This window comes from Callorhinus ursinus, unplaced genomic scaffold, assembly GCF_003265705.2.
Source record: "Callorhinus ursinus isolate GAN/ISIS: 27379988/994484 unplaced genomic scaffold, GSC_fseal_2.0 scaffold26, whole genome shotgun sequence".
NCBI lineage: Eukaryota > Metazoa > Chordata > Mammalia > Carnivora > Otariidae > Callorhinus > Callorhinus ursinus.
In genome coordinates this window covers 18,697,105-18,724,289 of record NW_027397088.1, presented here as the reverse complement: position 1 = coordinate 18,724,289, position 27,185 = coordinate 18,697,105, and the positions used below count along the sequence as shown (strand labels likewise).

Here is a 27,185-nt window from a genome sequence, read left to right as displayed (position 1 = left end):
ATCTTTATGTCCTTCTCTCCCGCTGTCTACAAAATTCGCCCTCACTTTACTGACATAGTCCTTGGTAATTTGGCAAAGAGGGAGTCCGATGGGATCCGGACAGCAAGGACATGGAGGCAAATGGACTGTTTCATTTCCTCGACGCAAGCAATTACTGAAGGAAAGGAAGAAGCTAGGGCTTAAGAGAGTTATTTTTTTAAAAGAGCTAATAATGCCGCTCACTGCTATTTGAAATGTATCTAATTACAAAATCAGGTTATGCGTACTTATCTTAGGTTCGAAGGTTGGATTTTCACTCTGTTAAGATGCAGACTAGGACATTGCCATGCACAGTGAGACTTCTGAAACCAAAGGATGATATTCGATATTTTCCTAGAACAAACTGGCACTAGATATTGGGAAAAAATTATATCTGAGCAGTGTTGTCAGATCAAATAAACATTGATGTGATGTTCACACTACACCTGGTCCTTTCTCCTGGCTTTTGTGAAACTGAATGTTTACAGAGACAAACACTAGACTCTTGGCTTGTGTTTTCAAGTTTGTTTGCCTTCATTCAATTCAATGGATGATATCTCTGGAACTATTGACTATTGTCCTGGCCTAGGCCGGAAACTTCTCTGGTACTTAAGAAGAATAAATTAATGTCTGAAAAATAAAACCAGAAAGATAGGAGGAGACCAACATCATAAGATTCTTCCCATCACTAAACTTTGCCATAAACTTGGCTTGGTACCAGGAACATTTCTTGGTTTCTTCCTTTCCAAACTTTTTAGTCAATGGGGTCCATTGTCCATAGCTGGCAAGTCACTGGAGGAGGTCACGTGTAGGAAGGGTAGGTACTTTCCTATTCCAACCCTCAGGCCTTCCCTTCTGACTTAATTTAAGTTGCATCCACACAGGTGTGGGGAGAGCCTGCTCCTGAGCTGAGGTTCATGGATCAAAAAGTGTATTAGCAGAGCCAGGGAAATGCTGGGCCATTGGGAAGGAGACACATTTTCCTTTACTATGTTGCCTTCCACATACACGGAAGGTCACATTCAGCTTTTACTCCTCAAAGTCGAAACTCTTGGTTCTCGTCTGCCTCCTCTCTACCCTGTGCACATTGCAGGGACATACGTCTGCAAAATGTCCTATGTCTTACGGTGTTCCGTTGTATCAAATGAGGACACATCCGTTTCAACAAACGACTAACTAGTGTTTACAAAATTCACGGAAAAATGAACAAGCATTTTTCATTGCAAAATCGAAGGTTTGCAGACGGATTATGATTATCAGATAGGTAAGAGTTCCGTTTGCCTTGATTCGAAGAGAACTGTTTACAGACACAGACCTTCTATTAGCTTCCGACTTCAGAGCCTAAACAAAGTCCCCAGTCACCCGTGAGCAGTCAGCTATGCCATGGCACAGGAGGCCTGCACCACCAATTTATTAAATGCATACCTGCGTCAAAACAATCTTTTCCTAGCAGATGCTCTAATTGTGCTCTGCGAGAGAGAGCCCGCCTGCCATCCCAAGATGCGGGAGCTCCAACACGGGCGGTCCTTGGAGGCTGATAGACGATGGGCTCCCCCTAGGGGCGGACGAACCTTCCAGAGGGATGGCGCCGGGGCAGGTTGCCAGGAAACCAATCACCCGGGGCTGCTCGCCGCAAAACACCAAAACACCGGAGCAGAGAGTCGCCTTCCCGGACAGTGTCTGTGTAGGCAGTTTCATCTCTCTCTCACACACACCAGGTGGGTCTAGATCCTTCTTTAATGCTCTGAAACCAAGCAGTTCATCTCCAAGATTCTCAGTGGAGAAACCTCACTCTATCACTTTCTCCTTCTCAGGGGCCGGCTCCCCTGATTTCCTTCTACTCCTCCTATTGGTTTGCCATTGTTGCCCTTGCAAACACAAGACGAAGCCGGAGGAGTGTGTTTGGAAAGAGAGATGGCTGAGCTCCAGCAGGCAGCGGAGCAATGTGACTTAACAAGGGTATTTTATTCTTATGGCTTCATACCTACAGAGGTCTTTTCCTTCTAAAAGCTCACAGAACATTTCTGGCCTTGATTTTGCCCCAGCAAGATGCCGTAAGGTTTAAGAAAATACAACTTCAAAAGGAGGCTCTAAAGAAAATCATAGAGTATTTTTTGCGATTACTATATTTATGCAGTATTATAAGATATTGAGTGTTCCGTGTTTCAGGGCTAAATCTTTTATTATTCTGATTATCCTCTGAATAGTAGTTCATGCACTTTAGAAAGGATTTCACAATGATTTTCTTGATCACCTCAGGCCTCTGCTCCAATGTCTCCTTCTTGGTGAGAACTTCTCGGATTGCCTTATTTGAAATTGCAGTTCCTATCTCGCCCGCCCTCCCTCTGCTCCTACCTCGCGCTTCATTTCCCTGTAGTGCTTCTAGGCATCGGGGTTTGGCAAGGGAAGCAGCACCACCAAGAGTGGTATGGAACATGCTAAGACCTTACACGACTGTAGGAGAATGTGGAAAGTAAGGTGCTGCAAACCGAACTGAGAGATCGGACAAGAGTCCTAACCCAACCCTTCTGAAGCCTGGTTGCAGATGGACAAGTAGGAGCTCACAAGAGAGCACGTCCAGCTGGGAGCAGAGCAGCTCAGAAGGGCTGGTGGAGAAGCCCAAGTCTTGTTGGTCAGCCTGAGGCTGCTGAGGTCAGCAGAGCGGACCCTTAACTACAGGGCTGGACACAGAGCAGGGGGGGAGAAGAGCCAGGCAGGATCCTCTGGCTCGTCTGCCTCTCTCAGGGCATCTAACCACAGTGGTCTTCACATGGCATGGCCGCTACTTCACTTCCGGCTTCCCAACCTTGTGTGAATTTCGTCTCTGGCCCACTTTAACTGAGAGCCATGTTGGGTCGCCCTTAAGCACCTGGACACAGTACAAAAACTACCACAGTCCCTAGCTCCCTCTTACATACTTTATACTATAATTACATATTTTTTTATCTGTATATGCACACACACACATCATGCACAAACCTTTTTTTAAAATTTTATTTTATTATGCTATGTTAATCACCATACATTACATCATTAGTTTTTGGTGTAGTGTTCCATGATTCATTGTTTGCATATAACACCCAGTGCTCCATTCAGTACGTGCCCTCTTTAATACCCATCACCAGGCTAACCCATCCCCCCACCCCCCTCCCCTCTAGAACCCTCAGTTTGTTTTTCAGAGTCCATAGTCTCTCATGGTTCGTCTCCCCCTCCGATTTCCCCCCCTTCATTCTTCCCCTCCTGCTAACTTCTTCTTCTTTTTTTTTTTTTTAACATATAATGTATTATTTCAGAGGTACAGATCTGTGATTCAACAGTCTTGCACAATTCACAGCACTCACCATAGCACATACCCTCCCCGATGTCCATCACCCAGCCACCCCATCCCTCCCACCCCCCACCACTCCAGCAACCCTCAGTTTGTTTCCTGAGATTAAGAATTCCTCATATCAGTGAGATCATGATACATGTCTTTCTTTCTTTGACTTATTTCGCTTAGCATAATACCCTCTAGTTCCATCCATGTCGTGGCAAATGACAAGATGTAGTTTTTTTGATGGCTACATAATATTCCACTGTGTGTGTATATATATATATATATATATATATATATATATATATATACCACATCTTCTTTATCCATTCATCTGTTGATGGACATCTTGGCTCTTTCCATAGTTTGGCTACACAATCTTATCTTTTTAAAAGATTTTATCTATTTATTTTGAGAGAGAGAGAGAGAGAGAGAGTGCCCATGTGCAGGGGGGAGAGGCAGAGGGAGAGGGAGAAGCAGGCTTTCTCGCTGAGCAGGGAGCTCCACATGGGGCTCAATCCCAGGACCCCAAGATCACGACCTGAGCCGAAGGCAGACGCCTCACCAACTGAGCTACCCAGGCACCCTGCACAATCCTATTTTTATGGGACTTGAACATCTTTGTGTCTAGATCAATGCTTGGCATATAGTATATAGTCAATGAATAATTGTTGATTGAATTTTTTATATCTAATCTTTGATCTATACCTGAGGTCAAAACCTGAGTCAGGATCATGAATTTATGATTGACAAATCTTAGGTTCAAGAAGTAAGTGACCAGTTCCAAGAAATGAAGTAAGTCACCAAGTCATCACTGGAGACCTCACAGTCTGCACATGCACAAGATGTCCTGCTAGCGTGTCACTGCTCTTTGAGAAGTTGACTCAGTTTACCACCAACGGTGACTTTATTTCTGTCTTTAAGCTCAGGGAGGCTTACAGGTGGCTCAGGGTTAGAAAGAAAGAGGGGCTAATGTGGAGGAATCTAGTTTGTCGGGTTTTTACCCATGGAAACCCAGGAATTAAGCTGCAGGAATGAGTGTTTTTAGCATACAGTGTCAAGGTTTTGAGAATTCATTGGTTAAATGTCTTGAAAAGGCCTCAGTTCCTACAGCGTAGGTGGGACACACTTTCTTATCTTATGTTTCCAGGGCTAGACTTTGTTTACAGCTGGCTGACCCTTAATAGGCGTGAGTCCTATCCCAAAATATGTCCATTATGAGATTGTCTCGTAGTCTTATATTTTAGCACTAGAAATTCCCTAGGTTCCTGCAGGCACGTCTGCTTTCGAGAGTTTTTTACTCGTGGAAAAGATCATACTTTGAAGCCTATCATTTAATCACTTATAGAGGATTTAAAAATCTAGCTAATTAAAGGCCCTAAGAAAACTATAATTTGGGGCACACATCCTGATATTGGAGGCAATGGATCAGAATAATGAAATACAAACTGAATTTATTGTTCAGGAACTCAGAGATTATACAGAGACACAATAATCTGGACACTAAGTCAGATCCACAATAACCTGGACACCAAGACATACCCTAGAACTTTCTGTTGGGACTGAGCCTTGATTCACTTGTGTAACCCATGTATGAGTTGGAATGGCTTTCAGTGAAAATAGAAGCAAACAATACAATGTGGCTTAAGTAATCTAGGAGGCTTATTAGTTCACATAATTGGAAAGCGCAGCTTTGAGGCATGGATTGATCAGAGCTCCAAATGCATTTGTTCTCTGTTTCCTGGTTCGCCTCCTCCATCTCTCCGCCTCTGACTGCCTTCACAAGATGGCTGCCCACAGCAACCGAAGCTGCATGTTTCCTCAGCCACGCACCTCAGGAACCAAAGGTCCCTTTTCAAACACCATCAAACAAAGTTCCAAGCATTATGCTTAGGCGAGTACTCCTGACCTAATCCTTGTGTTCTGGGAAATATCCTAAGACCATCTGGCTTAGGTGAGAGTTATCTGAAACTCTGTAGCAGTGAGGTAATTGGGGTGGATTGCCCTGACACTGTAGGGCAGGGACAGAGGGTGCTATATGAGTCTGCGAGAGCCGCCATAACACAACACCAGAGTTGGGGGGCGCTTAAACTACTGAAACTGATTTTCTCACAGTTTTGGAGGCTGGAAGTCCAAGACCAAGATGCCAGCACATTCGGTTTCTCTGGACGCCTCCCTCCCTGGCTTGCTGATGACTCTCCTCTCCCTGTGTCCTTCTTCATCCGGCTTTTCTTCTGTGCACATGTGTATTCTTGGGCATCTCTTTGAATGTTCACATTTCCTCTTCTTAGAAGGACACCAGTCAATTATCTAAGGGTGCCCCCCAGAGGATCTCATTTAACCTTAACTACCTTATCGAAGGCGCTATCTCCAAATACAGTCCTGTTAGGGGTTAGGGTGTCAATGTATGAATTTGGAGAGGGACACAATTTAGTCCGTAACAGGTGCTAAGAGGGGGGACAGTCCCTCTCAAACAATGTGACAAGAGTGGGAGGGAGAAAGAGATGTTGGGGAGTTAGCCAAAATGTCCATTATAATCTGCAAAACCCTCTAATGTCAATTTGCCCCTGATTTAAAAACAAAACAAAACAAAACAAAACACCGTTCGCTGAGTGTTGATCTTCCCCAGGGTGGACTGCAGCTCCTTGTGGGTCTCTTGGGCCTTATTGTTTTGTCTAAGCAAACATTTCCAAAAGTGTAGTCCAAGGAGCACTTGCCTCTTGACATGCTCCACAAAGAAAGTATCTCTTGGTTAAATAAAGAGTGGGAAGTGTTGCATAATATATTTATAAGGATTTTGACCCACAGATTAGCATATTTAAGTGCCCCCGCCCAAATCCCAGAGTTTAAAACAATGTTCATTTTTTTTTAAAGATTTATTTATTTATTTATTTGAGAGAGCGAGAATGAGAGAGAGAGAGAGCACATGAGAGGGGGGAGGGTTAGAGGGAGAAGCAGGCTCCCTGCTGAGCGGGGAGCCCCATGTGGGACTCGATCCCAGGACTCCAGGATCATGACCTGAGCCGAAGGCAGTCAGTCGCTTAACCAACTGAGCCACCCAGGCGCCCCAAAAATGTTTTCTTTTATGTAACACAGGACTTCTCACAGACCTTGTCATCATGGGATTTTCCCAAATATTACCTATGAAAAATCCCATGGGATACAGTTTAGGAAATGCAGTTCTGAGGACTTGTTTCTTTTTACTGAAAGGAGGAAGAGGAATTGCAGGAGGGCAAACATAGCAGGTTGAATAATGCCACAGGAATTGACATTAGTCTAGTTTAGTGGGGTTTTTTTTTGGTGAGGAGACATAAGCTTTTGTTTTTTAATTTAAATTCAATTAATTAACATATAATGTATGATTGGTTTCAGAGGTAGAGTCCAGTGATCCATCAGTCTTATATAACACCCAGTGCTCATTACATCACATGCCCTCCTCTATGTCCATCAGCCAGTTACCCCATCCCTCCCACCCTCCTCCCTTCCAGCAACCCTCCGTTTGTTTCCTAGAGTTAAGATTCTCTTACGGTTTGTCTCCCTCTCTGACTTCCTTTAGCCTAATTTAGTTCTGCTTTGCTTTTTTCATAGAGGATTAAAGTCCAGTGCTCCTAGAAGGGGGGCTGAGCAATGTCTGTGTTAATCTTCGGTGGTAACAGAGGATCCCTCTGCTGCTCGCTCCCTGGGAAGCTGCTTGAGCCCAACACCTGAAGCGTGTGGTCATTGCCTGTTTGCACTCTTGGCTACCCCCAGGCTGGAGAGACAGAAACAGGAACAGGGGACATTAAGGTTCAGGAATTACAGAGTGTCTGTGCCAAAAACATGGTACAGTAAGAACTCTGCAAAGCAGGAAAGTGAGGATCCAGTGACCGGAGAAAATCATCAGTGACAACCGCTCAGACACCAGGCCAGAGCCTCAATTTGCAAGGATGGCAGGGGCTCGTGTGCCAAGAGCTGAACTCCACCTCCTTGCTCGTGGGACCCTCTTTCCAATTTTAAACACTTGGACACCGTGAGGAGTGGACATTTCCACATATAATCCAAGACGTCTGTTCGAGCAAAGTAAAACAGGAAAACCTGAAGGTAATTTGGAGCCTTCTAAACACCTGTGAGTCAGAGCACGGACACGCCTCCCCTTCTTTAAAAGCACAGATGAGCTTGAACCTTCTGGGCATTTTAGCAGTTTACCATCTGTACCGATAACCCTTTTCTGCAGTACAGAGCATCTTCTAGGAGGATGTACAACCCACGAACCAAGATAAGGAAACATGTTTACACCTGCTACATCTGTTCAGCTGTTTGCAGGCTCTGCCTCACACTGGACATTCTGAGCAGGCACTTTTGAAATCATCCATGTCTGCTTAAATTTCACATATGCTCCGTAAAAGTGGAGAAGGAAAACAGAAAAACCAGGCTTAAAAGCAGCTCCGGGGTCTGGGGTTGTGTTTCCAGGGAATACTGTCTCTGCTCTCCTCTTATCTTAAACAGTCGTTGGAATCGAAGTCATCGTTAATAAGGTTAAGTACCTCTCTAGAGGTAGGCAATGTACTCACCAAAGGTGGGCAGGGTGTTAAATCAGTTCTGCTGGAGAGGAAAACCCGTGGACAAGCTAGCTGCAGTAAAGCAGTTCATAAAAGAATAGGTTGAGAAAAGGAACAATAATAACCAAACCTCTTAGACAAAGAACGCAGTCATCTGTCTTTCCTGCAGGAAGAATATAACTCCAGCCCGGCTGTTTACTGTGTTGCCAACAGAGCCAGACATGATGGAATGTGTGGAGTGGGTGGGGGGGGAGACAATCAAGCCTAGATAAAGAAAACAGTGTGACCCGGGCAAACCACTCTATAACAGGGATTCCTTTACTGTGTTAAATGGCTGAGGAAAGAATAGCACAGGTGAGGGGCCATAAAGAACTCAAGGGGTTTCCTATAAGACCTGCTTCAGAGCAAGTCAGGCATATGCCACAGTCCGCTTTGAAAACCTTTGAAGGTGGGTTGGATGGCGTGGGCCAAATAAGATAATGGTTTTATAGCAACATTCATTACCTCTGACCTGTTCAGAGCACGTAGACCATGACATTCAAGGACATTTCCTGATACTTACCCTAGAGGGAACCTATTTCGTATTATATCATAAGAACAAAAGTGGTATTCCTAATGAGAAATTTTGGAGGTCCAGAGTCAACAGATGGCATGTAAGTTGGTAATGGACCCCACTTTAAGAGCAACCGTAATTGTGTTAAAGTTTCTTTATCGGGATCTATTTCTTTGCCCATCCCCAAAAGGAATTGACTCTCAAGTAGAAAGTGTTCAAACTAGATCACCTAGCCCAGTGTTCAACCCCCTCCCCTGATTTTAAAATGAACTGACCAAGAAGACTGGTCCAGGGCATCGGAGACCATGGCAGAGTCTGAACAAGAAACCAGTTTTCTGCCTTTAAGCCCCAGGCTTATTCGGAGAATCCTTCTGGTTATGGTCCTAAATGAATCTTAAGTCTTCCCTACCCACACAAGTTGACAAGTCTTTTCTCTGGAAGACTGTCAATTCCTAAAATTAACAATTCCACAGGTTAATATTTTCTGTACATCCACTAAGGTATAAATACACAGCTCAGGATGTGTGGTATTATTTTGCCTAATAAAACTTATAGCTTGTGCTTCCCTCTTTCTCTGAAGGGAAGGTTGTCCAACTAAATACAAAAGGAAGAGGCAGCTTATCCTAAGTCAGCCATCACTATATCTATACAAAGGCACCCTGTAACACAGTTTCCAGCCCTAGAGAAAATTTATGGAGAACTGATGCCTAATGGCAACTCTTCATATCTGTATGTCTTCGAACGTACTAGAATTTCAAATCTGTTATCGACCTATAATGAAAATGCACTATGGCATATACAGACCGGAGAGTAGACTTGACTTAGCTTCCCCAAAATGGTAGCACTAAAATGTCTAATACTTTAGGGCAATTCAAGTGGGGTAGCTCTGATCCCCACTGTCAGTGCCACAGAGACCCCTTGATGGGTCCCTGATAGAGGCAGGATGAGAACCTAGATAACCCCCCCCAACTCTTTGAAGCTAGTACTCATTTAACCACATCTGGCTTTTCATCAACATACTCTTCTAGTGGGCCAATTGAGTAGCATTATTTGGTACTGACTGTTGGTCAGGGACCAGACATGTTCATATTACCTTTAAACCAATTTATAAAAGAACCATTTCAGCCTTGGGGGAACTGCAGAGCAGAAAGGCAAAGATCAGAACCCCTGGAGTGACAGCTTTGAACAGACAGCTCTTTCTTCTGACTTGTTAGCTGTTATCACTCCCCATGGTGGTGATGCCGACATGCCTCTCCACGTCCGTACATCTGCCATCTCTTCCATAGTGGGCTTCCATTTAAGAAAATTTACAGCAGGTTGTACCTACTTGCAGGTAGACTTCCCTTCCTAAGATGGGAGTTTAAGGGCACCAGAAAGTCCAAACATACAAGACTATCCCCTCCTCCCCCAGATTATCATCCTGCTTTTGGGATGATGCATGGTCTCCTAAGAAGCCACTGTTAAAATACAGATATTTTAATGTGGGTGGAATAAAAAAAGATTAAGTAAATCCTGTGCCATCTTTCTAAAATTTTGTTTTAAACATTAAAAAATAAAACTGGCTTCAGCTCTTCCTGGCCTGTCCCCAGTGTGACTCACTAGAGTGGAAGGTCAAGTTTAAGGCTCCTGTGGCTTTTAGATTCTAACTTTCATCCTCTGGTGAGGATTTTTCTACTCCAGGTCAACTGCATGTCCCCATCCTTCCACAAACACTCATTCTTCTGAACACTCCTGTCTACACTGAAGATGTTCTTCCTTCCTACCCAATTTATTCCCATTATCTCTACCTCAAAGGCTTAGCTTGACCTCTTCCAGCCCCCTCAGCTCACAATAATTTCTGCTATTTCTGTATCACGCACTGGAGAATATAACCACAATTTGTTTCTATTGCTCTTTAAAATGTCATTCCCAAGTGGGCTTCCTCTGTAGTCCCTTTCCACTTTTTTTCCATCCTAACACAGAGGAGAAGGCCTGCGTGTCTACAGGGCAATGACCTTGAGTACTGTGAGGGCGAGGAAAAAGAAACAATGATTTCTTCAACAGCATTCACAAAGCACCTGCTATGAACAGACCACTTATTATGTGCAGAATGCTGGAGCTGGAGTAGATTATCCGTGTACCTTACCCCCCAAAGAACTCACGGACCCCTGAAGGAGGCAGGAGGAAGCCAAGGTGCCAAGGCTGAGCAAAGTGGGACTAGGCTTCCCTTTCCTGTGCAGCCACCATAGCTTCCCCACTGCATTGGATTTTAGTCACCGAAATTTCTTTTTTCATCAGTGGTTATGAAGTCCAGTGACATTACCATCCTTAGACACTTTGGCTGATGAAAACCTCAGAACTCATCTGGTACAATCTGGTGATGATGTGACTGGAGGGCTTGCTTTTTGCCTGGCATGGTGCTGATGTTCGTCATAGACTTTCTTGTTAGACCAAAAGAGTGATTTACTATGTACCGACTCGAATAGTTTAGAAGATCAAACAAATAAAACAGCCCGATCAGAACTAATTTTTTTCTTCTCCCTCTATCCATACCCAAATCTCAAAGTCAGCTAATGTTTTGTCCAAAAATGTAGAAGTTATGAAAAAATTTCCATGTTTCCCTTTATTGTCTTAACTCTTAATATTCAGATCATCTAGTCTTTTTATTAAGAGATGGGTACCAGCTACTCATAACTTATTCCAATTGCATCTTCATAGTGGAAGAGACTTCCAGACATCACAGAAAGAGCCTGGTTTTTGCTCCTGACATTCATGGATTAAAGTTTTAATACCATAATCCAGTGTGGCAGGTGGCCTCTGCGGAGATCAGGGAAAGGCACCCTCTTTCTCTGGGATGACATAACCCTTCATTAAGGTGCATTCATAGGGCAGTAGAACACAAAATGTATATCAGTCCCAAATTGCTCCTTCCTTCTACCAGACGCTGTTGTGCAGTACACAGACCGTACAACCATACATGGCAGCCCTGAGAACTCTCCTTGGCCGTCACTTAAACTTGTTGAGGTTCATTTTCCTAATCTATAAAATAGGGGTAATAAATAGCGCCCTTCAAGACTGTGAGGAGTAAAACGATAATTTACTGAAAATGATACTGGGTTGGCACACAACAATTTATCCAACTTTTCCTTCATTTAACTGTCTCTAGCTCACGCTTAAGCCTGATTTTCTGAGGTTGTTTACTTTGTCTCTGATTCTCAGAATAAATCATTTTTAAAACTCAGGTTTTCTTCTCTATGGAGATTTCTTTTTCTATTAAAATATTTTGAGACTTAATTTTGAATGCCACGGATAGGTGTAGAATACACACACACAGAAACATTTCTATATGCACACATATATATAATTATACATACCCTTTAAATCAATCAAGTTGATATTAGCTAATATTAATTGTCTCATTAAGATTCCAGTTAGCCAGAGCTAAAGTCAGGGATCCTTGAGAAATCTAATTGACTCAAGGTAATTGTAATTCTTCCTAGGGGTTTTATTATGATAACTCCTAAGTTGATTGGAATATTCTACATTTTACACAGTATTGAGCTCCTGGAAATGAATTCTAGGTCGATGAAAGTCTTGATACTAAAGACAAAGCCTGTTGTAGTTCATTTGGATGGCTCTCCCCTGCTCCACCCCGGTCCCTTCTCATTGCTAATGTTCACTTCACATCTTTTCACTTTATCTTTCTTTAGTTTTCTGTGGTTTTTGTTTTGAATACTTCTTACACCATCTCTTTGGGGTTTTTTTTAAACATTTTTTAAAGATTTTATGTATCTACCTGGGAGGGCGAGTGAGAGAGAGAGCAGGAGCAGTGGGGAGGAACAGAGAGAGAGGGAGAAGCAGGCTCCCCGCTGAGCAGAAAGCCTGATTCCGGGCTCCATCCCAGGACCCTGGGATCATGACCTGAGCTGAAGGCAGACGCCTAAATGACTGAGCCACTCAGGCGCCCCTACAGTCTCTTTGTTAACCAGATCTGTGTTATAAGGTTCTTGTCCTCTTAAAATGTCTTGATGAGACATAGTGTAGCCAGGTAGAAAGGACGAATGTTCTAGAACCAGAAGGACCTAAGTACAAACTCTAGGTCTTTCACTTACAGTATAATCTTGGGAAAGATACCACTTTTGTTAATTTCTGTCTTCTCAGCTGTCATGGTGCAATAATCCTAGAGTCAAACTCAACATACACGTGAAAGTAATTAATATAACAGGCATAAATATGACCATTTAACATCCAGTAAGTTCCATGGGGATATATGTATTCATACAACATGCAGTATGGATGTAATAGACTTTGAAAAGGATCTTTATGTAATAATCGTGATTTTTAATTTAATTTTGGCAAAAGCTATCTTGTTACTTTTGTTTATGCTTTGAATGGCAAATGTGGACTTGAAAGAGTGCCCTTTGAGGGGAGATCGTGCAATCCCCATCTCCTAGCCAAGTGACATTAGACAAACCATTTACTGTCCTGAATGTGTTTCCTCACTTGTGAAATCAGAGTCAGAAAAGATCATCTCTATGGTGTTCCTGCTCTGAAAACTCTCATTGTCATTTTTCTTTCCTGGGATAAAATACTAATTGCTCCTAACGATAAGGTGTTCAAATTGAGCTATGCAACAGCTTGTCCACAAATTCAGTTTGATAACACATACTTAGAAAAAAAAACCCACTCCAGGTACACCACTAAGAATCCTTTGTTATTAACTGATTTGAGGTTGGTTACTTATTATTTTCTACTTAGGCTCCCATGTATGTGTTTGATGAGTACATGCTATGTAGTATACGTATCATTTCAAGGGCTGTCAACCAGGTAACTGCCCAATGGATGTGTAATATTCCACAGCCAGAGCCCAGAGAAAATCCTCAGGGTTAGATATTCCACAAACACTGTGAGGAGTGTGCTTATTTTAATTCTTCCTCTTTCTTTGCCAGACTCTAAACTCTGTCCTCTCACTTGATGCTTTGTCTCCCTAATTTAGAAACAAACACAAAGGAGCAGAGAGAGAGTAGAATTTGTAACTATGTTCTTGCCTCAATTATCAAAATTGACTTCACAAAATGGGCTTATATTCCTCCACGCCTATCTCTCCCAAGCTTCTCCAAAGCCTTAATATCTGAAATAATTTTATATTTCACATTCCATTTGGATAATTGTTGGATGGTAATGACGTGTCATATGTTTAATGTGTTTTCCAGATTGAAAGTCATTTAAATATCTATATCTTAGGGACAGCAATTTCCAAAGGTGATCACCCTAGTTTAATTTGTTACATTTTACTTGCATCTACTGCAGACAGAAGGAGACACACTGGTTTGCAAAATTGGTATTGAAGAGTATAAGTACCATTTTACATGTGCCATTCCTAATTTTCTATCCCAAAATGCATGTGGGCATAGAGATACACACCACATACATGCTGTGCAGGGTCTATAGATTTTTGATTTGATATTGAAAAAAGCTACACTTTATTAACATCCATAAAGATGTGGAGTCCTCATGAAAATTGAGAAATTAATTGAAAAACTAGTATGATTATCAGTACGTTGAGAGACTGTCTCAATTTCCCATAGGTGACACAATGCCACGGAAAGATTGTGAGTGGGTGGGCAAACAGCTAGAATCTCAATTTCTAATTTGACAAATTTTGGAAAATTATTTAACCAGGTTAACTGTTCATATTCAAAATGTATAAAAGACAATGTCTCTAAGACAATTGTTAAATGTGGTTAAGTGTAAATGGATTGAGCAAAGTGAGTAGTATATGGTAGGTGCTCAATATAGTAAATGAGTTCTTTTCATCCCATGCAATTATTTCTACTTTCTATTTGCTGGTGTAACTCAGCCTGAGATCAATTAGCATGCCCAATTAAAAACTTCATACAAAATCTCCCTATGTTAATGTTATTGTGTCTTCTATATTGAAGACCTAAAGGAAAGAGAAAAAATGTCTTGTTAACAACACTGCCATTTCAATGTTTGCTCCATCAAAAATGATGTCATAATGATTGGGGTGGATTAATTTACAATATGATGTTTGTTAATGCTTTTTGCCACCACCACTAAATCATATTTGAGAAAACTAGTCAGACATTGTTTTCTAATCATGGGAAAGGGAAATACAATGTTTTAATTATGAGAAATATGAAGTCACCTCCAATAAGTGACTTTGATTCAATGTCACATGACTTGTCATACACATCCACATTCCATTGGCCCAAACAAGTGCTACACACCCACCTAATTCCAAGTGGGTGCAGAAATAGGATTCTACCATGTTCCCCAAAGAAGAGAACTGAAGCATCTGCAAACAATCCTAGTAAGTACAGTGATTCTTGGATTTTTAGTATGCTTAAAATTATCAGAGAAACTTATTTAAAAGGCAGCTATGTGGTTGGACTCCACTACTAAAGCCTGGAGTGGGCCCAAGAAATAGGTAATTTCAGAAGCCCTCTGCTAATACTGAGGCAGGTGGCCCAAGGACATCACAATGAGGACCGCTTTTATTAAAATTTGAGTTCCCAAAGGACTAAATTCAAAGTTATGTCTTAGAAACTTAAGGATCATCCCAGTTAATTCATCAAGTAACTGTTTCCTGATACAAATGTCTACCACCATCACAAACTCTTAGGCAACACAGGGAAGCAAATAAGGACTCAGTTGGACTGGGTTTGGAGAATTAGCTGCAGAAGCAGATCCTGAAGAAGTCATCTACGAGTGTTTTCAGACTTACTTCATCTTGATAATCACACTATCATGGAGGGAAAACTGGCATTATTTTTATTATATTCCCCATTGCCATATTCTACAGATGAAAAGATTAAGGCCCAGAAAGGTTATGCAATTGCCTGAAGACAAATATTCCACGGTGGGACTGAGATTTTGTCATTTCAAAATGGTATTGGTAAATGACAAAGAGAAAACCAGAAGTAAATATATTCTACATGTTGAAATGTCTATAATGTACTAGTAGATAGCTAGTCTGAGTTCATCCAGGGGCCATGCCGTATTTCTCACACTTATTCTTATCACAGGATCCAGAACACATGTAGTACTCAATAAACATTTCTTGACTGAAGAACTATATCATTATAATACAAAATTTGGATAACAGAGCCAGTTGGCTTTTTTTTTAAATGAAGAATGGGCAGTGAATAGTGATCGGTTTCTCTTCTTTTTTGGTAGAACTGAAACAACCAAAGAAATACTATTTTAGTAAAATGTTGATCTCTTTCCATTCTTTTTCCCCCTTGGAAGTTCTCTGAAATGTGTGAACGGAGTTTGTTTACTCCAAATCACATCTTTGTTGCCTTTAAGTATTGGCATGTCTGAATGTTTACCACTCAAATTCAGCATAAAAGTGTTTTCTTTTTTAGGTAAGATCAGGCAAAGAGGTACTGAATGAATAACACTTGATTGGGAATGGTAAATAACCGTGTAATTAAACTGTAAACACTGTGTGTGGTGATTTTAATGTAATTTGAGGACTTGTAAATTACATGGTCATAAAATGGCACTTGGGCTTATGCTTTACAAAAATATCCATGTTTGCATGAGATTAATTAGTGCAGTTTGCATAAAGACATTGACTAAAACACTTTCAGAACATTCTCATTTTTAAGGTTTTCTTATTTATAAGGCCTTCTCAAGTTTTTGTTTTGTTTTGTTTTGTTTCTTCTCTCTGGTCTTTCAGAAATTATTATTGTCCATGGATTTCTGTAGCTGAAAATTGATCTGGACACAGTAAACAGTTGATGGGCTTAAGTTATGCTTATGAATAAATTTTATTTTAGTTCTTGAAATGGGTTGGCCATTTCACAAAATGACTACATGGTTACTTCTTTGGTTCGATTTATAGATGATGCCCCCATGGGGCTTTTTTGCTGTTGGAGTGGTTCATGTGCCTCATTCTGTAAATTGCAGACAACACGCCCTAGGAAAATAGCCATAGTAGAGTGGTCATTAAGTGTCCTTCCCCGCAGTGGAAGGTTCTGCCCAGCAAGTGACTTCTTTTGGTGTTCGTGATGGCAACTGTAGGAGACTCAAGATAAGCTTTCCATCCCAGGCAGTCGTTATGCTTTTCCATTTCCGTGAAACTCTTTCACTTTTAAACTCAGAGTCGGGCTACCAGGGTGCTCTTAGGAATTCTCACAGGTTCAGGTCACAGAGAAACAGTGAGACTGGTGATGATGATGTATAATTTTTATTGATGACCATTTTCCAGATGCTCTGCTAAGTGCTTCATAAGCATTACCTCATTTAATCCTAACAACAATGTTAGTAAGTTGATGTTATTCTCAATTTACATATGAGCAAACTGAAATGTAAAGAGGTTAAGTAAGTTGCCCCAGATCTCACAGCTATGCAGTGACGGGGCTGAAGATCAACCCTGGCTTGTCTGATTCCACAGTTCTTGCTCTTAACCTCTTAGTGACATTGCTTTAGTAGATCAGGGCTACCAATCCCTTGATACCATGTATCCAGCCCAGTTTCAGGTCTCTTTGCATTAGATGCTTCACAGCTTAGGCGGATTAATTTTTTAGCCAGAATTTGAGTCAGCTAAGAGACAAGAAGTCATGGCTGCTGAATTGCACATCTCACACATAAAGACGCTAACGTTCCTGATTTGGAGGATAGACACGCAGCTGGTCTATTTGTATCTTACATAGATTTGGGCTCTCTCAGAAGTATTCCAAGCTGTTGTAAGAAGTCTAGTTACTTACCTTTGGGACAGATGGGAGTGGAAGTACATGGCATATGAGATGGTCCAGTATGCCACCACAAACCACCTCCAGAGATCCAGGTTCTATGGAAAGGCTTTCAACAGGAGGGAAAGGCATATGCAGGGGAGTGGTGGCTGGAATGCCTGCTCATATCATATGGGAACATGATCCTAAATTATCGTGTTGTCAGGAAACAAAAGGTAAGGAGAGGAAGTATTGGCCGTGGTCCCTGCTTTGGCATAATGAATATCTGGATATTTCACCAAACCATTCCATTTTTCATCATGATGACTACCTTGAAAGCTGATCTGAAGCAGATATTAATTTCTAAATGCCTGGCTATTGACGCATTGCAAAGAAATATGACATACAGTGCCAGATTTCAATAAACAAAATTAATCACTCAACTCATTAAAGCAAACAATAATTGAACCTAGCCAGGTATGCTTTAAAGGAAAATCAGAGAGCTTAAGCAGGCCTCAGATTTGCCATTTTATCCATGTGTTCAGCATTTTGAACATCATCTAGATGTCAGGCATCATGTTAGTTACTGAAAGCACACACATGAATAAAATATAAACCCAAGTTTCGTCAATAGAGAACTGCATATTGATTTTTGGTTGAGTAGTGACTATTACTCACATAACATATCGCATGGTCATAAATTTCAATAAATTGGGAACAGTATGTGAGCATAATTTTTTAGCACAGGTGGAACTAATTATAGAGGGTTATTTTGATTTGGACAGCAATATTGCCCGCCCTTTCTCTGATCATCAAACTTCTGTACAAGATTCAACATACTTTCACCTCCCACATATTGTTAGTTATTAAGTCCAGCTGCTTCCTTCTCTGCAACACACTTAAAAATACCCTTCTCTTTTTAGGCTTTACAACCACATCCTTTTCCTAGGCCCCACTGACCTCTTTCTATCAAACCAGAGCTGATAAAATAATATCATCATGTGCAAAATTCCAGAGTTTTCTCCAACGTCAGAATTGTGACTATGCCGAACAAGAGTTTTGGTCTTTTTTTTGCTTTTAGTCTATGAAACTGTCACCCCCCCTTTTTTTTTTACTTTAAATTCTGAAGAAACGTATCACTTTTCAATATGGTATAAACACTTAGCTTCTGCTCACTGAAGCAAAATTTTCAAGTATTTGATTCTTTCTCAGATTATTGTACTCCTAGGTAAATTAAATGTCAGTGTGAGGGATAGCTTCACCCACTTCTGTAGCTGGCTTTATTCAATCCAGAGAAGTCATCAGGGAACAGCCGGCCCAGCAAAGTGAGCATGATGAGGTAGGCTTTCTATCACATGCCAAAGCCTTTCCACCAGCATTAAGTCTGGTTTGCAGGCTTTTCTGCCCCCTGTCCAACTAGAAATTCCAAAAAGAAGCTAAAAATATACAATGGATTTCAGACACAGGATTGAGTAAAATCCTATCTCCAGGTATTACATAGAAGAAACCACCCATTTTGGAGAACACCAAATGAAGCAAATAGTGCCTTCTTGAAAATCTGCATTCATTACACAGTAAAGCTAAGTGTCACAATTTCATGGACTCTTAAAAATTAAAGAGAAAAGTGAAAGGACCAGAAACTTGGAGACCAGATGGGATATAAGAAAAAAATATAGGAAGAGGAAAGAGGAATGCTGCTTCTCCTTAAAATTCTCCCATGGGACGCCCTTTCTGAATTATCATCCCTTTCCTACCACCCTCTCCAACCCACCCACACAAGAGCAGTTGCCAAGTTGGGGAGATCCCAGCTGGTTCTCCATGAAAATCCAGGTAGTGCACCTGCACATTCCAGCCAGACTGAAGTCTGAGCTCAGTTCGGACTTGTTAGCACCAGCGCCAACGCCAGGATCCCTTTGTGTGGGCAGGAGCTCAGATCACATCCAGGTGTGTGTGAGAGATTAGCCCACTGGTAGAACATAAATAGAGCTGCTCATCAATCCTCCCCATCCACCTCCTGCAGCCTCACTCCCAGGGTATGAATTACAGGGACAGATATATCATCTGTGAAGTTTTCTGGGGTCATTTTTTAAAAAGTTGGGTTTTCAGTGGAACATGGTCTGCCTGGAGCAAAGTTCCTGGATTCACTGTGGCCACAGGCAGCTGCACAAAGGAGCACATGCTGGAAGGAAAGGGCTCCTTGTTCAGAGAGGGACCCAGGGATCCCTGTGAGGCTGCAAGTCCTTCCTCAGGTCACTCTCCAACCTGGTCTCCTTCATGGCTCATTAGTTAGGACCAGAAAGTTTGAAAATAAGTGAATTAGAAATAGGTAATGGGCCCTCAGTTGGAAATACTCTCAAAGAAAGAAAAAATCCTGATGAAGTAATAAAATCGTTCTCGTATTGCTATTTCCTGAAGAAATGTGAGGGAACATAGACAAGAAAATATCAGAAGTCCCTTCACTGAAAGCCAAAGCAAAAAACACCCAATTTGGGGATATTTTTGGCCAGAAAGAGCCTAATATTTTTTATGCCCCAGTTTGTACATCTATTGCACACATATCTTTGCATAAATGTCAGAATATTGGAGCCTCTACAACTCACCATAAAAAATGCTCAACTGTTAAATCCTGAAGGGTCCTTAGGGTTTACCTCTTTAGGGCTGAAGAAGCTGACAACCAGAGCTGAAGTGACTTGTATTGGCAGGATATTCTCTTCCTCCAAACACGAGCCCTTGGAACTTTGGTATGAAGAGAAATTCCAAGGTTTGGGAGGAAAGCAGCATGTATTGAAATTGACTTTGTTCAAAACACTTAGCGTAATTCAATGATCCATGAAGGAGAGCCATATCTGGGAACCAAACCAAGTTCCCCCATCAAACAAACTGGAGATGCAATCTGGTCTGTTGACACTAAAGGCATATACCACTTTTTCCACTGTGAGCAAAATTAGACCATTTTTGAAGCAAAATTAGACTCTCAGGCAGCATGATCTAGTCAGAATAGACCCAGATTCTTACCAGCTGCTCCTTGTGTTATTGCCATCCCTGGACCAATAAGAGAGCAGACTGCTGAATTTGAAATGCTCCTTGTCCGTCTCTGGACTGCTATTTTGGCCACTCTGAGGATAGATAGCTGATTTTGAAAACGCTTTACATCAGAACGAATCTCACATTAGTATGCACTTCATGTTCATAACTATGTTACCCAAAGTAGATTTTTAATATTTTATTATAATTAGTATATGTAGCTTTGTGCCCCTCTCAAAGCTAAACTTTTCTTTTATTAACCCCAGCTGTTCTCTGATTCTGCAACAAAACTAACTCATCAGGGGAAGTAACAGACTAATCAACCAGATAATATGTATTGAGCGCTTCTGCTGGTCATGCCAGAGTTGTCCAAAGTCAGGCACAATGGGGCCTCCAAAGCAGCTTTCTTCCACTGCTGCCCCAGTGAGTTCCAAATGAGCTCTCTGAGACCAGATACTGGGTCTTTCCAAGTGCTGGCATCTTGTAGCCACTCAATGAATATCTGATCAATGAATGAAAGATTTGATGGCCAGTTAGAATTAATAGATGAACCTCGAAGTTCACATATTTCCCTCTAGCTCCAAACTTAGATTAGAAATAAGATGGAACATCCAGATGTGCAACATATTCTTCTGCACCCCATTCTGGTCCTTGTTGCTTCTTCCATCCTACCATTTGATGGGTGAAGAAAGACAAAATGGGTTTCCTTTATTTCTGTGAGATTATATATCTCCCCTTATTACAGAGATCCTGTACTGGTCCTTGAAGCCTTATTTTTGGACTGTGACACATATCAGAGATCCTCCACCTTCCATTGGCATCGTGGGAACATAGGTTAAGTGTAAAGACCTTGAACTGTCAGTAATTCTTACCCTAGAGTCCATAAATGGGTTTTAGGGAGCACAGGTGCTTCTGAAATCTTAAGTGCATTGGTTTTTTTTCTGCAATGAGAACCCATAGCTTCCACTAGATTTACATACACAACATTAAAATCTACTGTCCTGCAAGTTACAGTGTGTGTGATCAACACCAATTCTGTGCCTAGAAGACCACTAGAACCTGCAAAAGAAAATCTAAGACACTCTGTCCTGACACTCTGTGCTTACTGTCTAGCTGGAAACGAGACTAAATTATAAAAACTAGTTCATACACACCACTTTAAAAAGGGAGTCTTCCCTTTATCAAAAAGAGTCACCAAGCTTCTCTTTACACTGAGATCCTTTAAATCTGGAATATGATCAAAATTGTAAAAATATTTTCCAGTACACTTCTTAGAAAGCCATCTGATAAAGGCACAATGTTTGTCTTGACCTCTGCCTGATACGTAAGATGCACTGAATAATTATTTGTTGACTGAATGAATATGACAAAAAGGTGCATCTGCATTTCTATAATTTCTTCCAACACACATGTAAAGTTGCCATTACAAATAAAGTTCTGGGACTCATTTTTGTACTTTCTGCAATGATCTAACATTGAAATAAGGAATTCATCCACTAAATTTTACAATTCTAGATGGGAGTTGTTTGCATTATATGTGATTTTCCAAAATCAATGGTGCTGAGTGTCTGTCTTTCAGTAATTCTGGAATACACATAAAAACAGAAGACAGAAAATAAAAGATAGGGAATTATCAATGATTGAAAAAATATCACTACAGCAGAGAGGGGGTTTGGAAGACATTAGAATAATATCTACTCTAAACAGTGTTGTTCTGTTGTTTAAAAATATCTACAATACATTGAAACTAGGTTTTTAGCACTCCACTAAACTCAAGTCTAATTTTGAATGTCACAATAAAGATACAGAAACCAGAGAGCCAATATAAAGCAAGTCAGGAAAATGATTAAATTTTTCAAAGCCCAAACAATAAAGAATAAGGGTTTATTGGGCCAGAAGAAGAAAAGTGAATAGGAAATTAATAACAAATCTTCAAATATATCAAGATTCTCACTTAGAGATCAGTGCAAGCCTACTCTCCGCCTCCAACAATCAGAAAAGAATAGATGGTGAAATAGCAGAACGAGGAAATGAGATGAGACAAACATAAGGATTATTAGACTTTGGGATATCTCCTGAAAGACCCCATCATAAAGGAAACTGGACTAGTTCCCTTTTTAAAGCATGTAAGAAACCAGACCCAATATTAGCAAGACTGAATTGGTGATCTCTTGTCTCTTCCTTCATCCCAGTGGGTTTTTAATCTAAAAGAAACAAACAAGGAGTAAAATTCTCTCTGGTAAATGTAGATTTTTTTTTCTTGGCCTCACCACTGTGTTCCTTCAGAATACGTGGCAAGAGTTGAAAGCATTTAATACAAAAACAATCTACTGGTCACTCAAAGAGAGATCCCATATGCATCAGCAGTGAAAACCTGATTTCCGATTTCTAAACTGTGGCCCAAATAGCTTATCTGGTTTTCTGTGTGTGTGATCGTTGCATTTCCAAGATTAGAGGTTCACTGCAGCAAAAGGCAATTAATTGAATGATGAGTCTGTGCTAATGTGCCTGCATGTGTGGACAGCAGAGATAACTTAATATGCATCTAATGTCACTATTAATTTATTTATCATCTCCTCCCTTTAATTTTTGAAATACAGTGATTTCTTAAGCAATGGCCAAACGCTCGAGAAAATATTTTCTAACAGTTTTATGAAAGAACAAGCTAATTATACCTAAAACTATTTAACCAGTTAGAGTAACTTCATTCAATATACTATAAGCCTTTTAATGCACTCTTGTCACTTAAGGATCGGATTTGCAATTGTTCCCTTGTATATTTTGTCAAATGCTTTTTCTGCATCGATTGAGAGGATTATGATCCTCTGGTTCTTATCTTTTCTTTTATTAATGTGTTCTATCACATTGATTGATTTGAGGATGTTGAACCACCCTTGCATCCCAGTAATAAATCCCACCTGGTCGTGATGGATAATCCTTTTAATGTACTGTTGGATCCTATTGGCTAGGATCTTGTTGAGAATTTTGGCATCCATATTCCTCAGGGATATTGGTCTGTAATTCTCCTTTTTGATGGGGTCTTTGCCTGGTTTGGGGATCAAGGTAATGCTGGCCTCATAGAACACATTTGGAAGTTTTCCTTCTGTTTCTATTTTTTCAAACAGCTTCAGGAGAATAGGTATTATTTCTTCTTTAAACGTTTGGTAGAATTCCCCTGGGAATCGATCAGGCCCTAGACTTGTTTTTTGGGAAGGTTTTGATCACTGCTTCAATTTTGTTACTGGTTATTGGTCTATTCAGATTGTTAATTTCTTTCTGATTCAGTATTATAGGTTTCCTGGAAGGCATCCATTTCTTCCAGGTTGCTTAATTTATTGGCATATAGTTGTTGATAATAATTTCTAATAATTGTTTCTATTTCCTTGGTGTTAGTCGTGATCTCTCCCCTTTCATTCATAATTTTATTAATTTGGGTCCTTTCTCTTTTTTGTTTGTTTGTTTGTTTTTTTTTATAAGGCTGGCCTGTGGTTTATCAATCTTGTTAATTCTTTCAAAGAACCAGCTTCTAGTTTCGTTGATCTGCTCTACTGTATTTCTGGTTTCTAATTCATTGATCTCTGCTCTATTCTTTATTATTTCTCCTCTCCTGCTTGGTTCAGGTTTTATTTGCTGTTCTTTCTCCAGTTCCTTTAGGTGAAAGTTTAGCTTGTGTATTCGGGATTTTTCTACTTTTTTGAGTGAGGCTTGGATGGCTATCTATTTCCCCCTTAGGACCACCTTTGCAGTATCCCATAGGTTTGGGACCACTGTGCTTTCATTCTCATTGGTTTCCATGAATTTCCTGGTTGACCCATTCTTTTTCTTTCTTTTTTTTTTTTGCACTCATAATTGGAGTATTTTTTATTTTATGTACAATGAGTTGACATTGAAGTAGGTATCCTGGTTATCTGCAGTTAACGTAGGTTATCTTGGATGACCAATTCAAGGAAGTTCACTTAATCCAACTTAATGAAGCCTATATCCTTCGCGTACTGACGGAAACACTGGCAGCACATATTGCGGCCGTATTTCCGGATCAGACCGTGCCGGTTTGAGCAGATGCGGCAAGAACGAGAACCCTGGCCACATTTCCTCGGATGGCTCCAGTACAGCTGCTGGTGACCCATCTTGCTCTCTCGGATGCAACGAAGCAAAAGGAAAGAAGTCTGGCTGACCCATTCTTTAGCAGGATGGTCTTTAGCTTCCAAGTGGTTGAATTCCTTCCAAATTTTTTCTTGTGATTGAGTTCCAGTTTCAAAGCATTGTGGTCTGAAACTATGCAGGGAATAATCTCAATCTTTTGGTATCGGTTGAGACCTGATTTGTGACCCAGTATGTGGTCTATTCTGGACAGAGTTCCATGTGTGCTCAAGAAGAATGAGTATTCTGTTGTTCTAGGGTGGAATGTTCTGTAAATATCTATGAAGTCCATCTGGTCAGTGTGTCATTCAAAGCTCTTGTTTCTTTGTTGATCTTCTGCTTAAATGATCTGTCTATTGCTGAGAGTGGAGTGTTGAGGTCTCCTATTATTAAAGTATTATTATCAATATTCTCTTTATTTTGGTTAACAGTTGGCTTATGTAGTTGGTTTATATAAAGTTCATTTACAATCTATTTGTCTATGTATTTCTTTTTAAAGATTTTATTTATTTATTTAGAGTGCACAAATGCAGGGGGGAGGAACAAAGGGAGAGAGAGAATCTCAAGCAGACTCCCCACTGAGTACAGAGCCCAACTTGGGGCTTGATCTCAGGACCCTGAGATCACGACCTGAGACCAAATCACTAGTAGGATCCTTAACTGGCTGAGCCACCCAGGCATCCCATTTACGGTCCATTTATGTTAGTCCATTTGCCACTACAACCATATCTTGTCTTTTGAATTTAAAGCAAGGTGCGAATTTCACAGAATTTAGCATTGAGAGCCCTTGTTATGCAAGATGTTTAAACCAGCCTCACCATGCATGTAAAACTATCTCACCTTTAAATTCTCAAAAAAAGGAAAATGAACATACAGGATGAAGATACACACCCTGGTTACGAGCAGCAGTTCCAATTGCTCTATCCATAAGATAGAGAGACATGGATCACAATAATTTTTCTTAGGTTTAAGAATAAAAGGCCTACCAGAGTCATGTGATCACCAAACTCCATAGTCCCTTGGTGAGGAGCATACATAGCAGTCTTGGCCAACACTTCATCCTGTATGTTCCTGCCAATTGTAATAGACGTACTTGCCATTCTCCTACCTCCTACTCTTGGTCTCACAAGAGAGAGAGACAGTGGAGAAGGTGTGAAAGTGCTTCTCCTCTTGGCTAAGGAAACCAAACTTTAGACATTGTTTCCTCTTCCAAGGTCACTGCTATTATTATTCCTTGCTATTCCTGACTTGGAAGATTAAAATTATATTGTTTTTCCAATTTGGGTGCCAGTAAAGTGTGTGGCCTCTGTAACCCAAAAATAAATTTTCTAAAAACGTTTTCTTTACTTATCTATTTTCTACATTATGACTCTTCATTTTTTTATCTAAAGGAAGTGACTTTAGATTTAACATAATTGCATTTAACTCATATTGATCATGTAATGTAAGCCTAGCACTTTCTTATTTCTTCAGGAGATGAAGAAAATTGTTAAAAAAACAAATTCTAGTCTCATGGAGAATTATGTTAAGTCCCACATTAAAAAAAAAAACTAATAGGGGTGCCTGGGTGGCTCACTCGTTAAGCGTCTGCCTTCGGCTCAGGTCGTGATCCCGGGGTCCTGGGATCGAGCCCCGCATCGGGCTCCCTGCTCAGCGGGGAGCCTGCTTCTCCCTCTCCCACTCCCCCTGCTTGTGCTCCTGCTCTCGCTGTGTCTCTCTGTCAAATAAATAAAATCTTAAAAAAAAAAAATTAATAGGGGACACCTGGGTGGCTCAGTCGGTTAAGCATCTGCCTTCGGCTCAGGTCATGATCTTGGGATCGGGACAAGTCCAGGATTAGGACTAGTCCCGCATCAGGCTCCTTGCTCAGTGCGGAGCCTGCTTCTCCCTCTGCCTGTTACTCTCCCTTCTTGTGCGCTCCCCCTCTCTCTCTCTGACAAATAAAATCTTTAAAAAAAAATTAATATCTTTTTTTAAAGCAGTTATAGGTTTAGAGAAAAAAGTGGAGTAAAAATTACAGAGAGTTCCTATATAGCCCCTCACATACAGCCCACCCCACACCCCCACTAGTTTTTGCTATTACTAACATCTTGCATTATCCTGGTGCAGTTGTTATAACTGATGAACCAATATGAATGCATTATTATTAATTGAAATCCATAGTTTACATTAGGGTTCACTTTTGGGGTTGTACATTCTATGGGTTTTGACAAACATATAATGTCATATTTTCACCATTACTATATCCAACAGAATAGTTTCACTGCCCCCCAAGCCCCCTGTGTTGCTCCCATTCATCCCTTCCTCCCTCAGCCCAGATCCTTGGCAACCACTGATTTTTTCACTGTCTCATCCATAGTCTTGCTAGTCCCTCCTTTTTATTACTTGATTTTTCCATCCCCTTTTCCCACTCCCCCTTGAGATCTTCATTTACTTACTTATTCCATTTAAATTCCTTAGCCAAATCTCATCATCAGTTCCTGCGCACACACCCTCGATCATGTTATCTGCACTCACTGCATCGCGCTTACATGGGAAAATGGCACCCTCTGCCCAGCATCACTGACTTCACGTGGCTGACTGCATCCACCGTCCTGCTGTGAATTCATGATCGTGAACTTCAGGTGAGCGATCATGCAGCCGCACTGGCACAGAATATGGCCTGGCCCAGTCACTTGGTCACTCTCTAACTGGATTATTTCAGACTATTTCCTCTTTCTTCAGTCTCCCAAATGTCATCCTCTATTCCCTCCCTAGACTGGTACTGTTGCTCTTCCTTCATTAGAAATCACCGAAGCAAATGGAACCGCTGCCCCTAACCAGCGTGCGTATCTTCATACTCTACGTTCCTGCCCGTTGTGATAGATGGACTCGCCATTCTCCTACCTAAGCTCCCTCCGTTGTGCACGAATTACCAG

The 27,185-nt window shown here is 41.0% G+C and overlaps 1 protein-coding gene and 1 long non-coding RNA gene across 2 annotated transcripts; one reads left to right on the top strand and one right to left on the bottom strand.

The window, feature by feature from the left end:
* Positions 1-1,636: 1,636 nt before the first annotated feature.
* LOC141370102 (uncharacterized) lies at positions 1,637-11,642 on the top strand. The gene is made up of 2 exons (XR_012373844.1): positions 1,637-1,736; positions 6,920-11,642. It is a non-coding gene; the product is annotated as an uncharacterized lncRNA (long non-coding RNA).
* A 12,331-nt stretch (positions 11,643-23,973) lies between these two features.
* LOC112838279 (small ribosomal subunit protein uS14-like) lies at positions 23,974-24,287 on the bottom strand. Its single transcript, XM_073877684.1, has one exon. It carries the CDS (start codon positions 24,252-24,254, stop codon positions 24,084-24,086), a length of 171 nt encoding a protein of 56 aa, XP_073733785.1. The 5' UTR covers positions 24,255-24,287; the 3' UTR covers positions 23,974-24,083.
* Between the last annotated feature and the right edge of the window lie 2,898 nt (positions 24,288-27,185).

Bases quoted from the DNA above. Each gene is read 5' to 3' on its own strand.
- LOC112838279 (XM_073877684.1), bottom strand. From the start codon at position 24,254: ATGGGTCACCAGCAGCTGTACTGGAGCCATCCGAGGAAATGTGGCCAG.